Here is a 16,157-nt window from a genome sequence, read left to right on the forward strand (position 1 = left end):
CACGGGTATGGTGCTGATAAACCGAGAAACATAATTTTGGCGAATCGGGATACGAACCCACAATCATACGTTCCTGGCGTACCGAAGGGACGCAACTCTGCACAGTGAATTGCGGCGCCTTAGACGACTTTGTCCCCCGTTCCCCCCAAAAATTACTAGGACATGTTAAATTCTTCATTTTGGTGGTTTGCAGATGAAAAAACCTACTACAAAGACATCAATGCAAAACCACACAGCAGATACAAGTTTGTTGACCTTCCGATTACATCCACTCAAACCACGAAATACTTCCGGGTCAAGGCTTGTAAAGATGTCGTCATCGATGTCAAAGGGGGTCTGTTCCTGGAGGAACACGTCCAGTTCACCCTTGGTGCCAGAGAGAATACAAAGACGGACTGTACACTATGTCCTGAACAGAAGTCCATCTGGCACAGTCCACTGTCGTGTGATGAATACAGGACATTCTGGCTTGACTGGTCAAATGGCCTTGACCTTAAGTTGGGGGAGGGGTCTGTAATAGGGGCAGGATTTATCATGAAAGCACCTGTATCATCGGCCGTAGATCAGATACGAATATCAGGCACAACCGATGTTATCAACAGTGAGTATACATTGTCTTGTGACATCGTGATTAAATGGTCCCTGTATTGTTTGATGTATGTCATCGTACCCCGATACCATGGGATGTTACGCATAGTACCAATCACTGGTTTGTTCTCCAAATTTGATTATTTACATGACGAAATGTATGAGCGATATTGCTGAGTGTGGCGTCAAATAAAAACGTTTAGTAATTTTAGTGTATTTTTAAAACCCTGCCCGTTTGGACTGTTTTTAGCGTCGTTGGGGCGGTCGGGTAGCCAAGTGGCTAAAGCGTTCGCTCGTCACGCCGAAGACCCGGGTTCGATTCCCGACATGGGTACAATGTGTTAAGCCCATTTGTAGTGTCCCCCGCCGTGATATTGCTGGACTATTGCTAAAGCGGTGTAAAACCATACTCACTCACTCACTTTTAGTGTCGTTAAGTCTGATATAATTAAAAAGCTTTCCGTAATTTCTTCTTGCACTGTTCCATTGATTGCAATGTCTTTGTATTGTGTCCCCAAGAGGTCAAAGCTACATATATTTGTATAAAATATCCATGTACTGTTTTAGTTGAACACCCAGAAACCTGTGGGAGTCCAGAACCGCCTCCTCTCAACATGGTCATAGATAAATATCAACGTGAATCACGAATATCTACCTCTGTAACATACACGTGTGTCGACCAGAACTATATGTTCTGTGGCGAGGACAATGTGGCTAACTGCACTATGGGCGTGGTGGGCAACGAGGTCAAAGGTGAATGCCGGAAAATGACATGGCATCCCAAAGTGAGTATCATGTCAATGTAAGAGAATAGCCAGTCCGACAGATTCCATTTGGCGTAAAGAGCAACATAGCTGTGAATATTATATGAATGGACCGCTGAAAATCAGTGATGACACCAGGTCCTCGCGAGAACGAGGTGACAGTGACGTTCTTCACCGTGACGTCAACGCGTGAACATTTTTGACGACGTCCTTGCCACAATATCACTCAATATACACGACGTTTCACAGTATTTCGTAAAAGTATACAAAATATATGGGCATTCGATACCCCATGATGGCACATCTTCCCGAAGTAAGGGAGTTAACTGACTTTAATAGTCCAGTTTCCAACCTTGCCGAACTAGGCTGGTATATGGAGTTACATTTTGGCTGGACTAACGAGTCTTTGCATAGTCCAATCAAAATCGCGCAGCGAAATCGAAATCCGGCTCGTAAACTGTCGTGTAGATTTCGGTCGATTGCAGGGTTTGCAAAGTGTGTACACCGCCAACTCGTTGTCAACAAATATTTTCCAAATGTTTTCATGTTTTTAAACAAGGTGCTCACGTAATTTGATGCAGTTCGCAATCTAAGACCCGTTTTATCACACTATAAATCGGATCGTCTTGACATGGCGCCGCCATTTTGTTTAATGCTAATGCAAGTGATATGAGAGGTGGAATCTGATTGGTCCATAGGAGAGGCTCAGAAGGGACCTGACTCGTGAAAAACACTGGTGGCGCTACAATCGAGCCCAGGGATTGTAGCCTAGTTCGGCAATGGTGGAAACTGGACTTTTAAAGTCAGTTAACTCTGTTGCCTCGGGAAGTTGATGATGGCACTGAATACACAAGATAGCGAAAGTTCCTATTATTTTATCACTCGTTACGCAAAATAGTGGCGTTCTTTAAAATGATAAAAAAGATAGACATGTTGCATATTATCTTGTCACTGTATACGCAGGCAAATGAAACATCGTATTATTTCGTTACTGTGCAGAGGCACAATGAACCACATACAAACAACCTTCGGGCGAGTGTTTACGTTATTTGGTTTACGACAGCCTGTATGGATTCCTGGTCTGAAGAGGTCTCTGTTTCCCGACTTAAAACAGGGAATTGGGTGGTCAGGCTCCATCATTGGGTCAGTGTAACCCCACCCCACCCAACACCCAACCCCAACACCCAACCCCCACACCCACATCCTATGGCGTTACTCACTTACTCATACGTTTAGATGCAGGTTTCCTTGGCCCAGACGCATTTACATAACTTCCATATTGTTAACTGCGGCGTAAAACAACAGAGAATCCAAGTAGGCATGTGTTTTACTCTGCTGTTTTACTCTGCCATTTTACTCTGCTGCTTTATTCTGTTGTTTTCCTCTGTTGTTTTACTCTGCTGTTTTACTCTGTTGTGTTACTTTGCTGTTTTCCTCTGTTGTTTTCCTCTGTTGTTTTCCTCTGCTGTTTTCCTCTGTTGTTTTACTCTGCTTTTTTACTCTGTTGTTTTACATTGCTGATTTACTCTGTTGTTTTACTTTGCTGTTTTCCTCTGTTATTTTACTCTGCTGTTTTACTCAGTGATTTTACTTTGCTGTTTTACTCTGTTGTTTTACTCTGCTGTTTTACTCTGTTATTTTACTCTGCTGTTTTACCCAGTGATTTTACTTTGCTGTTTTACTCTGTTGTTTTACTCTGCTGTTTTACTCTGTTGTTTTACTTTGCTGTTTTACTCAGTGATTTTACTTTGCTGTTTTACTCTGTTGTTTTACTGTGTTGTTTTACTCTGCTGTTTTACTCTGTTGTTTTACTTTGCTGTTTTACTCTGTTGTTTTACTGTGTTGTTTTACTCTGCTGTTCTACTCTGTTGTTTTACATTGCTGATTTGCCTGTTGTTTTACTTTGCTGTTTTACTCTGTTAATTTACTCTTCTGTTTTACTCTATTGTTTTACTCTGCTGTTTTACCCAGTGATTTTACTTTGCTGTTTTACTCTGTTGTTTTACTCTGCTGTTTTACTCTGCTGTTTTACTATGTCTTGGCTTCTTTCAGGAAAGGAACTTAACAGCTCACTGGCCATGCAAGATGACCGAGGGGTCAACGCTGTCTCTTTTTCTCACAGAAAATGGGTATATGTTCCATAGATTAAAATGACATGTTTTGAAAATGACTCAGATTAGTATATCATCTGCAAGGTAGGGTTTATTCGACATCACAGATGATGACCAACGTGCAAGGAGGTGCCAGGTGTTGGCCATGAATGGACCAGAAACGAGGGAGGACTAGGTGTAACCTGCCAATCAACAGAACATGGTGGCAGTGTGTTGTAAGGTACAAACAACCAAGAAAAAACACAGAGGTGTGAAGTAAAACAATGAACGTTTGAGATGACTTGATCAATAATGGGTCAGACCCCTACACTGGGGCAAATTTCGGTTATACGGCGTGGCTAGTCGAATCAATCTCCCATTGACAATTTGAGGGAGTCTTGTTCATTTACAGCGCCTGACCAAGTTTGGCTGACCTAGCGGTGGCCTTGGACAATAAGGTCCAATAAAGTGAGTGAGTGAGTGAGTTGGGTTTAACGCCGCTTTTAACAATATTCCAGTTATATCACGGTGTGTCAGCTTAATGTGGGAGGAAAGCCCCAAGTGATGCAGGTCTCAGACGTTTACCACTTCGGTGAAACCCACGAGCACGGGTATGGTGCTGACAAACCTAGAAACATAATTAGGGAGAACCGGGATTCGAACCCACAATCATAGGTTTCTGGCGTTCCCAAGGGACGCAACTCTGCACAGGGAATCTTGGCGCCTTAGACGACTGGGCCACCCGTGCCCCCAGATCCAAGAAAGGTCAGGACTCATGGTCAGTTAATGCTTCCGGGTATAGTCAGTTAGATATGTGCGCTGTGATCATGAACGTCATCGTCTTGAAAGACAAAACGTGGACCAGCGTGGTCCCCAAACAACACCACTATTGGCGCAAGTATGTTGCTTCGGTAGTACTGATAGGTGACCCTTCGGTGGACAATATTTGCTCGACGCGCCTAAGGCCCATATTTTGGTGTCTTCCGCCATGATATGGCTTGGTTATTGGTACAAGCGGCATAACATTATATTCACTCACTCCATGAACAATACACGCTTTGGCAATCATAATGATCCCGCCCCATATCAAAACAGACCCACTCCCAAATATGTCATTTTGCCTTACGTTAATGTTCGCATGATGTTCGCGAGGACACCTCCAGACACGTCCACGCCTATCCACAGTCCAGAGCGGAATTGGACTCGTATGAACACATTGCACGAGACCATAGGCGATTTCCCCAACCTCCACCAATTCCACCCTTAAGTTAAGGTGGTGCAACACGTGATCGTAGAACAGAACAGAACAGAACTTTATTACGCCCAAGGCTACAAAAAGTAGCATGTTGAGGTTTAACAGGAGATGCGACGTATAATAGTGATGGCAGCTTTAATAGTTATTTAAATGTAGCCATTACTATTTTACAATATTTTGATAATTTTTTCAAGAAGATATTATTTTTACAATCAAACATCTGTTGAAGTTTAAACATAGATGGATGTACAATAAGAGTCTTTGGTATGTATAATTGTCTTACTTCTTTAAAATATTCACATTTGAAAATATAATGATAATTATTCATCCGCAATGTCTTGGCATTTTCAAATAGTACACTTTCTATCTAATAAAGGGGTGTGATAAAGAAGATGTAGAATAGCTGCATGCAGGCGATTTCTAAGCATCTGGTCAGTGACTTTAACTCCGGTGGCCTGGCGCAAGTGAACAGCGATTTGATTGGCTGTTTGTGCTCGATGTCTTAAACCCTGGTTTCTACTTAATCTGGAATTGTGCGCAGACGATCATTAACGATCATTTGCAGAAACCTGTTGCAAAGTCTGCAAATCGCAGACTGGGACACATTGAACATATTGGCAACCTATCTGTTCTTTCAGTTTGAAGCATGTCAATAGCTCTTATGCGTTCATCGCGTTGTAGATGATTTATATTTCCCGATCCCCTACTTTTTTAGAGAGGTATATGTACATCCTAAATGCAGTCGAGTGCTGGATGATGATGAACTGCATGTATGTGCCTCCCTATATCCCTGGCCCTGCTTCACAAAGCATGACTATTTTAAGTCAATGTTAAAGGATCAGAGTAACGATCACCTTAGAGCTGGGATCGCTTTGTAGAAAGGGGCCCAGCTGTCTCCGACCGGGCGAACTTAAGTCTTAATTTCATAACGATGTTTATTAAAATAAATAATGGACCCGAGAACATCCGGGGTAGAATAGGTCTTCGTCAACCAATGCTAGCCGAAAAAGGCGACTGTGCGTGTCTTACGAGGCGGCTAACGGGATCGCGTGGTCAGACTCGCTGACTTGGTTGATGCATGTCATCAATCCCAATATTGTATGGATTGATGCTCATGATGTCAATCACTGAATTGTCTGGTCCTGACTCTTTTTTTAACAAACCGCCGGCATATAGCTGGAATATTGCTGAGTGTGGCGTTAATAAAAAACAAACAAAACAAACACTTCATTTCATGGAATTACAAAATTTAGAATGTACCTGAATTTTCTGCCAATGGTTTTATGGACAAAGACAGATGCATGTTTAACTTTGATTAAATACGTTCCATATCAATTTCAAATTGTTACAACCTTGGTGATCTGTTTATATTGAAATCAATGTTTATTTTCAAACCTATTCATTGGATCAGATATATTTCATTTGATTTTTCAGGACGTTTTCTCTGCATTTCGGCGATTTCCGGAACATTCTCCTACAAATAGATGCTTCTTTTGCTAATGAAACTTTTACAGTTGGACACCGACCGAAATCCGCTACAGAGACCAAATCTGAGATATCATCGTTTCCTTTTACAAAGAATAAGAAGTTCCACTTGACTGTGATGTTGTCGAATAGTCTGTATAAGGTAACGTTATCTCGCGCAGTATGTTCTTGAGTATGTTTTTATACATTCTGTTGCAATATTCCTGCAATATCAGATATGAGCATCAAATATTGTACCCATGTTGGAATCGAACCTGGACCTTCGGCGTGACGAGCGAACGCTTTAACCACTGGGCCATTGAACGTAAATGATCAATGTATGTATTCACGACGATGGTTTTGCTGTATTGGACATTGTCTCCACTTGGACGAGCAGGGTTTTGCTTGTATTAATGTAGTAGTAGTAGTAGTAGTAGTAGTAGTAGTAGTAGTAGTAGTAGTAGTAGAAATTTGTTTGTTTAACGCCACACTGAGCCATATTCCAGCTATATGACAGAGGTCTGTAAATAATCGAGTCTGGAACAGACAATCCAGTGACATCATGAGCATCGATCTACCTTGTGTAGTTATCAATAGTTGTGTCACCTATTTCTCCAGATCAGTGTAGACGATACTGAGGTTGCTTCCTACAACGACACCTTTGACTACACCCAGGTCGCCTACGTCTTCATCCAAGCAGACAAGGCCGAGAATGTCCGCATCTTTACACCTGGTCAGTTCTGGCCTCAGCCTTAGCCTCCTCTGTTCTGCAGCCGTAGCAAATGTTGTATTTTTAACAACAACAAAATGATCAGATTTAGAAAGGACCGGGAGATGTTTAAGCGTGCCGTAATAAAAATAAATGGGGGCACGGGTGGCCCAGTGGTCTAAGGCGCCGCGATTGGCTGTGCAGAGTAGCGTCCCTTTGGCACGCCAGAAACCTATGATTGTGGGTTCGAATCTCGGTTCGCCCCGATTATGTTTCTAGGTTTGTCAGCGCCATATCCGTGCTCGTGGGTTTCACCGAAGTGGTAAACGTCTGAGACCTGCATCACTTCGGGCTTTCTTCCCACATTAAGATGACACGCCGTGATATAACTTGAATACTGATGAAAGCGGCGTTAAAACCAACACACTCACTCACTAATAAAAAAACCGTATTTCATTTTGATGTTGACGGCTGGCAGCTTCAAATACCATGTCTCTGAAATACAATGAGCTGTGAACATTGATATCTAAAGCGACCAAGCTTATTTTATTGTTTAATCCGAAGCCTTGTAAGTCGATGAAGCAATCCTTTCAAGAGAAAGGAATTTATTTGATATGACTTAGCAATGTGTTGTTGTTAAATTGCGTTTCCCATTCATTACGTACCTATATATGATTGAGTTAAAGTAACAAAACACTGAAATTAATCAGATAATTAATACAACCACATTTCCTCTTCTAGAGAATGGCTACAAAGACTGCTCGTCGGCCATTGTACTGAATGGTCAGGTTCAGCAAAACGAGACGTCGGTTGGAGCCGAAGGGACGGTCACGTGTCATGCTGGCCACAGCTTCTGCGGTACTTTAAATAAAGTCACGTGTTGGAGCGACGGCACGTGGAGGTTTAACGCTCCGCTGCTATCCGCCTGTCAACGCAATACCTGGACTGAAGTACCCGAGCTAACACAGGTGACCCGAAGCAGTACACATCAGCTTACGTTGGCAATTGTCCTTAATTTGTGTATACCCCCTAAACCAGAAATCACGTATTAAGATCAGAGAGGGGAGGGGTGGAATGGGGTGGAACGTCAATCAATATGTGCATGCGCCTATGTTTAGCCGCTTGCGCTATCCCTGGCTAAAGCCGGTTTTATAGTGCTGGGCAACTGAGATACCTGCTGCAGTTTAAGCACGAATTCCCCACCCATACACAGTTCACTACGAGCCGAAAAATTCTTGTAGGCAGGGCAACAACAAGTACCATCTTTTAACGTCTTTTGGTATGACGCGGTATCGAACGCCCGACCTTCACTCTCCGGGACGGCGTTCTTGCACAACACCACGGAGGCAGTAAAGTAAAGATCTGACATGTCCGTTGTTTGTTTGTTTGTTTGTTTGTTTGTTTGTTGTTTAACGCCGCACTCAACAATATTCCAGCTATATGACGGCGGTCAGTAAATATTCGAGTCTGAACCAGACAATCGAGTGACATCATGAGCATCGATCTACCTTGTGTAGTTATCAATAGTTGTGTCACCTATTTCTCCAGATCAGTGTAGACGATACTGATGTTGCTTCCTACAACGACACCTTTGACTACAGACAGGTCGCCTACGTCTTCATACAAGCAGACAAGGCCAGATAATCCAGTGCTTGACATCATGAGCATCGATCTACGAAATTGGGATACGATGACATGTATCAACCAAGTCAGCGAGCCTGGCCACCCGATCCCGTTAGTCGCCTCTTACGAAAAGTATAGTCGCCTTTTATAACAATCATGGGTTGCTGAAGATGCCATTCTAACCCGGATCTTCACGGGATACCTCCATGGTAGTAGTATCAGTACACAGTAGGTAGTTTTAAGTGACCATGTTTGTATACGTGCATGCATGTTTGTACTGTTATTAAGGTTCAGCAAAGGTTATAGCTGACCGAACACTGGATTCCTTTCCAGGATACTGATTTCGGAGTGCCCTGTGAGTTAAAGTCTTCGGCCGCGATTAAGCTGAAAGCTGTACTCGGGACGAACAGCGCAAAGTACGTATATGTGTCAGGGCTAGAAACCCAATCGCACACGATCACTATATGGCTGAAATAATGTCGTAGCGACGTTAAATTTTAACTCATTCAATCACGCATGTTCCTTGTCTTCAACTGTTTGTATCAAAAGTGTGCAGGTGCTTAGCGTACGGACATAACACCTGTTGTGCCTTTTGATCACGCATCACTCTGTGTTCCTGTGTTGTGTCTTTTATCATACATGCATTCAAGTATTCCAGTGGTATGCATTTTACCGTGTATGCATTCTTTTATCCCAGTGTTGTGCTTTTTATCATGCATCATGTATTCCAGTGTTGTGCCTTTTATCATAAATACATCATTTATTCCAGTGTTGTGCCTTTGATCATGCATACCTCATTTATTCCAGTGTTGTGCCTTTTATTATAAATGCATCATTTATTCCAGTGTTGTGCCTTTGATCATGCATACCTCATTTATTCCAGTGTTGTGCCTTTTATCATAAATACATCATTTATTCCAATGTTGTGCCTTTTATCATACATGCATTCATTTATTCCAATGATGTGCCTTTTATCATACATGCATTCATCTATTCCAGTGTTGTGCCTTTTATCATACATGCAATCATTTATTCCGATGTTTTGCCTTTTATCATACATGCATTCATCTATTCCAGTGTTGTGCCTTTTATCGTATATGCATTCATTTATTCCAGTGTTGTGCCTTTGATCATGCATACATCATTTATTCCAGTGGTATACCTTTGATCATAAATACATCATTTATTCCAGTGTTGTGCCTTTGATCATAAATACATCATTTATTCCAGTGTTGTGCCTTTTATCATGCATACCTCATTTATTCCAGTGTTGTGCCCTTTGCCATGCATGCATCATTTATTCCAATGCTGTGCCTTTTATCGTGCATGCATTATTTATTCCAGTGTTGCGCCTTTTATCATGCATGAATTATTTATTCCAATATTGGGCCTTTTATCATGCATGCATAATTTATTCCAGTGATGTGCCTTTTATCAAGCAAGCAACATTTATTCCAGTGTTGTACCCTTTACCATCCATGCATCATTTATTCCAGTGTTGTGCCTTTTATCAAGCATGCAACATTTATTCCAGTGTTGTGCCTTTTTATCATGCATTAATCACTTATTCCAAAGTTCTACCTTCCTGGTCACCCAGGTTCCAGATGCAGCTGTTAGCTGACAAGGAGGCTGTGCTACTCATCAAGTATGTTGTCCTGTCCAGCAGTTTGACCGCCAGCAGAGTGCTGGTTGGGAGGACTACCCAGCAGGAGACTATACAGAACCACGGCTTCAACACCATGGACATCGACCTCACCGTCGACGTTACCCCCACAGCCTTCAATGTAAACCATGTTGTGTGTTAATCTTTACCAATCGTATTTCATTCATTGTATAATGGATGATGGGTATTGTATTAGATAGATAGATAGATAGATAGATAGATAGATAGATAGATAGATAGATAGAGATTGAATGTTTTGTTCTTTGAATAACTGGGGAACTTAGATTTAGAGCGTCACGGCATTATGTGCAGTATCGCCACGGCTGTCCGCACTGACCCCGGTTGGGGGTTGTGGATGGGGTAGGGGTAGGTATGGATACATGGGTATGTCTGTCCCATCACTCTCAGTGGGGGCAGGCGCACATTATAGATATTAACATTTAGTTGTGGAGAGTTGTGACAACATAAATAGGGGAGGGGGTTCACAGTATCAATTATAACTTTCCGTGGTAGGTGGGGGTGCCACCCAACAATATACTCTATTATATAACAATCGTATTATTTAGGTCGATTGTAGTTTGGGTAAGGTAGTTTGGGTAGTTTGTAGGTCGATAAGTCGTTTGAGGTTCTTGGGTCCAAGTGTGACTGGCTATCCTGTGTCACACAATATGAACCTTTCGGCGAAACCGCATTATCAGTGGTTCATATTGGGAAAGGGAGGTCACTCTAAATTCAAACGGGAGCTATCTCCGTTGTTTTCGTATTTGCGGGAAATGGCGTCAGTCACGCTGTACGTTGTTGGTCTAGCTATTAAATGCCCAGCTTATTCCCTAAGGTAAAACGTATTCTTAATTAAATGTTTGAATGCTTTATATATTTATGTTTCCATCCGTACATCTTCTTAGATTGGTTTAGTGCTGATAACCATTTTCTAAAATGTGGGCCCACATTGTTCCCGTCATATATGGTGATCGAAACAAGTGGGCCCACATTTGTATATAACCTAGCTTCGTTAGGTTGTTTAATTAGTTCTGATAATCAATTCCTAAATGTGGGCAGACGTTCTTCCGTCATATTGATTGCAACAGGAGGGACCACATTTACTAATCGCGAAATTCTACTTAAATATTGATAATCATTTTCTCAAATGTGGGCCCACATTGTTCCCGTCATATATGGTGATCGAAACAAGTTGGCCCACATTTGTATATCTCCTAGTAGGAAGACGTTCTTCCGTCATAGTGATTGCAACAGGAGGGACCACATTTATAAATCGCTAAGCTTCATTAGCCTGGCTTACTTATAACCATTTTCTAAAATGTGGGCCCACATTGTTCCCGTCTTACAGTGATCGAAACAGGTGGGCCCACATTTGTAAATCGCTGGGCTTCATTGGGTTGACTGAGTCATTTAGACTAGTGGGATCACATTTGCATGGGTTTGTGACATTATATATTATTCTCATTTTGTAATATTGATGGGAAATATCTTTATAAATGCAAACAAAGTCTTTGAAGTTTGAATAACGTCATCATAGCTGACCACACTAGTTTTGCAAAAATAGGCTACAAAGCAAGAAACTTCGATCTACTTCAAATTAAATTTACAGAGGCAAAACTACTCATTCTACTTTTTCCAGTATAACACATCAATCTGATCATAAGTTTGCCGCTGGAAATATGTCTACACTTAAATTGATCTCGGACATGACAGTCATGATACAAGCCTCAAACTTTTCCGAGAACTTGTTCCATAAAAGGAATAACTCATGAATATTAATGACCCCACGACCTAGTTTGGCGATGTTCATAGAAGTGAGTTCTGCTGTATTATCATCGCATTTGTACATTCTAATCCAATTATTAAGTCATAATACTTATTTTTAATAGACAAAATAACAGTTCGTAATTCGGGTTAGTTTACATTGTACATATTCTCAACAACAAGTGCGTTTAGTTTCGAATGTGGGCCCACCTCGAACTTTCGATTAGGCAAACTGAGTTAGCTCCCTTCTCAAACCACCGATAATGCGGTTTCGCCAACCTTTCTTCAATACCACTTTCTTCATCTACTCTTGTATTGATCCGGTGTAGAGTAAGTCTTCAGCAACCCATGCTTGCCGTAAAAGGCGACTATGTTTGTCGTAAGAGGCGACTAACGGGATCGGGTGGTCAGACTCGCTGACTTGGTTGATGCATGTCATCGTATCCCAATTGCGTGGATCGATGCTCATGATGTCAATCACTGGATTGTCTGTTCCAGACTCGATTATTTACAGACCGCCGTCATATAGCTGGAATAGTGTTGAGTGTGGCGTTAAACAACAAACATTGTAATACCTACACGTGTATAATTAAATACTTTTTTGTTATAACAAAATATGTATAATTAAATATATTTAACATTGTATTACAGATTTCTGTCAATGGGGTAATTATGTCGTCGTATCCATACGAATCCCCGCTCAGGGGAGTGAAGTTCATCTCTATATCTCAAGGCACCAGGATCGACTCTCTGACCATTTTTAATTCCAAGTAGAATGTGAAATATGCACTTATAATGTTGATCAAACTGATCCTGTTGAAGCTGGACATATCGTTTTAACCCTACCGACCGCTCTGCACAGTCCCGAGCGGTGGGGTAGCCCAGTGGGTAAAGCGTTCGCTTGTCACGTCGAAGGTCGGGTTCGATTCCCAATTTGGGAACAATGTTTATAGTCCATATTTGGTGTCCCCGCCATTTTACTAATTGCGGCGTCAAACTATACACATTCACAATATAGCCTCATAAACAGGCTGTCAATGACCTGACCGTCGTATCACTTAATGCGCATATACGGAGGGGCAAAAGAAAGCATTTTTTATTTGCGAGTTTGCTTTTTTATGTGATTGCAATTTGAAAGAACTGTTGTTTGATTATGTTTATTTAATCCTCCTTTATTCCTGCAACAGTAAAAATTAATCTGTAACTGGGTAATATTGTGTAAAAACACATTGGTTCAATGAAGACTGGTGTAAAAAATGAATTGACAACCACATGACCCCTGCCATGTTGGAAATGGAAATGTGTGCCGAAAAAAAAATATGTCTAAGATACCCATCACCAAGTCGTGTATTATGCGAAATTATATTTTTTAATTTGTAAAAGTTTTTATATTTTTTTCACTAAAACCATGTAGAAGTATTCTTTGAGTGCTGACTAAGCGTTTTGATATGATATCGCTAACTTAAGATATTTCCAATTGAAAATGTAACATGTCATAGCTGAGAGGTATAATTTGAACAGAAAAGTATAATATATTGAGCATAAATTTACATAAATAGAGATTTCAGCGAAGCTAGTGGCCATCTTGAATTTTCTACCACCAGGGGGCGCTGCTGAGCTGGGTCCATATCCGGAAATTTTCGGAATGGTTCAATGTGTAAGTGTGCCAAGTTTAGTGCTTTTAAACCTAAGTGCCCAATGTTTGCCTTAACCGACCCACTATCAGTTTATTTCCTATCAGGGTATCAAACTCTTGTTTCTTGAGACTGATGTGTAAGTACCATGTAATCCGTAGTTAATAAAGATTTATTTTTGAAAAGTCAACAATTTTTTGTTTTTGGCTTTTTTATCACGCATGAAGAAGTCTTCATTTGTTTTCGAGGCAAATAAACTGGATGTGGCTGGTCACCTGTCGGGTAGCTACGTTGGCCTACGTCAACGTTTTCCTTTCTTCAGTCGTGATAGAATCGCAACTGATGAGCTTGATTTTGCAGAACAGCAATACCACGGCGTGCCCGCTCGATGTATTGCTTGGTCTAGTCGCATGTATTCACAGCCCGCCTTGGTATAGATGGAATATATCTGACCGTGGTATTCACTCCCTCACACGTGACGCACGTCCTAGACGGAGACGTTTGCACATTCGTCACGCCAAAGACCCGGTTCGATTCCCCACACGGGTATAATGTGTGAATCCCATTTGTGGTGTCCCCACCGTTATATTGATGGATTATTGCCAAAAGCGGCGTAAAACAATAACTTTTTTTAACACTAACTCACTTCGAGGCGACCCATGAAGGTTGGGTCTTCAGCAACCCATGCCTATGTGACTCCCGCGCATGTTAAGCTGAGAAGTCGTGAAAGAGTGAGTGAGTTGGTTTGAACGCCGCTTCCAGTTATATCACGGCGTGTCATTTTAATGTGGGGGGAAAGCTCCGAAATGATGCAGGTCTCAGACGTTTACTATTCGGTGAAACCCACGAGCACGGGTATGGTGCAGACAAACCTAGGAACGTAATCGGGGCGAACCGGGATTCGAACCCACAATCATAGGTTTCTGGCGTGTCCAAGGGACGCGACTCTGTACAGCGAATCGCTTCGCCCGGTCACCTGTTCCCCCAGGAAGATTGAAGTGTACACATGGCACTGCTCGCATGGGGGACCTGCCACTTAATATTTTGGTGCGGGGGTCGGGCGGGATTGTGTCTCGTGCCTGGAATTTTTTTAAATAATTGTTTTTAAGTAACATGTTGCAACCATATATTTTTGTGGTAGACAGTTTCTTTATTCTACAACGCCTGAAGCATAATTATTATTTTTCAATCTTTTTTGACAATTTCCAGCCCTCACCCTAGAATGTCAAATTGTCAGTCCTTAAGGGAAGTGAACGCCGGCACAAATCCCCGTTAAAGCGTTCGCTCGTCACGCCGAAGACCCAGGTTCGATTCCCGACATGGGTACAATGTGTGAAGCCCATTTCTGGTGTCCCCTGCTGTGGCTTTGCTGGAATATTGCTAAAAGCGGCGTAAAACAATACTCACTCACTCACTACAGAAATACACTGCCGGGCAAAAGAAAGCATACACTTGAAAATTCACACTTCACTCTGCCCTGTACAGTGTGCTGTGAAACTGCGATCCCGTGTTCCTTGTGACGTCATGTGTACGTCACCTGTTGTGAGATACTCATTCATACGATACATGTTATATCGTATATGATACCCGTATCAAATACATCATCATCGAATAACCATTTCTTGTTTCATTTTCGCCAACATCAAACGGCAGTATAGTACAATCTTCTTTATGAAGACAGAAGATGAAAACGATATTTGTGTTTATTTCCAAACCAATAATATTACAATACTGTTTTATTCATACATAATACATGGATATCTATTGCATTATAAGAACCATATGGTGTCTGTCCATTTAAACAGACACTTAACATTCACAAGTTCTTACACAGAAAAATAAATAATATCAGTTTTTTTTATTTCTCCATTAAGTACACGTCAACGGAAATTAATTCTTATTAGCATTATTGTGTGAGTGAGTGAGGGTTGTTTGGATTCAAACCGCAGTGAATAGTATTTCAATTATTATGTGTGACAAACCATGGGTGACTTCCACTGTTTTGATAAAACCTACGCGCAAGGACATATTCCTGAAAACCAAGGATCATAATCAGGTCGAATCTGATCACAGTCATCGGCTACTGTCTCGGCCAAGGGACGCAACTCGAATAGCCCCATTGTTGACGTCCTTGCTCTCTGTGTATTAATGATTCATTTGTGGTTCCTGGTGTGAAGATAATCGCACATTAACTTAAGTGTTTGAGAAATTTCTTGTTTATGCTGTGAATTTGTACCACAAAAATTACGGTTGGCCTTTAAGCGTAAGATCACACCGAATCACTGTTCATAACGGCATAGCTACAATGTGAACAATATCCCACGGCATTGTTATATCATGATATTGCACCTCCATAAGCTACGTTACCGTTATATGAACCGTTATGCCATGATACAGTACCTCCATAAGCTACGTTACCGTTATATGAACCGTTATGTCACGATACAGCACCTCTATAAGCTACGTTACCGTTATATGAACCGTAGTGTCACGATACAGTACCTCCATAACCTACGTTACCGTTATATGAACCGCTCTATCACAATACAGAACCATCATAAGCTACGTTAGACACAAGGAGGGTTCTTCTGGAAGGGAATGAA

At 41.5% G+C, this 16,157-nt stretch overlaps 1 protein-coding gene across 1 annotated transcript in view; it reads left to right on the top strand.

The window, feature by feature from the left end:
* The window catches only part of LOC139449047 (uncharacterized), a 47,676-nt gene extending 34,982 nt beyond the window's left edge, over positions 1-12,694 (top strand). Inside the window, exons 23-31 of the mRNA XM_071230518.1 lie at positions 194-601; positions 1,156-1,373; positions 3,405-3,481; positions 6,132-6,324; positions 6,780-6,894; positions 7,612-7,838; positions 8,827-8,909; positions 10,091-10,277; positions 12,572-12,694. Of these exons, the coding sequence (XP_071086619.1) occupies positions 194-601; positions 1,156-1,373; positions 3,405-3,481; positions 6,132-6,324; positions 6,780-6,894; positions 7,612-7,838; positions 8,827-8,909; positions 10,091-10,277; positions 12,572-12,694 (1,631 nt within the window). The remainder of the gene's footprint in view (positions 1-193; positions 602-1,155; positions 1,374-3,404; positions 3,482-6,131; positions 6,325-6,779; positions 6,895-7,611; positions 7,839-8,826; positions 8,910-10,090; positions 10,278-12,571) is intronic.
* The last annotated feature ends 3,463 nt before the right edge of the window (positions 12,695-16,157 follow it).

The sequence above is a fragment of the Haliotis cracherodii genome, unplaced genomic scaffold (assembly GCF_022045235.1).
Source record: "Haliotis cracherodii isolate W230 unplaced genomic scaffold, xgHalCrac1.p SCAF_7, whole genome shotgun sequence".
NCBI classification, from domain to species: Eukaryota; Metazoa; Mollusca; class Gastropoda; order Lepetellida; family Haliotidae; genus Haliotis; species Haliotis cracherodii.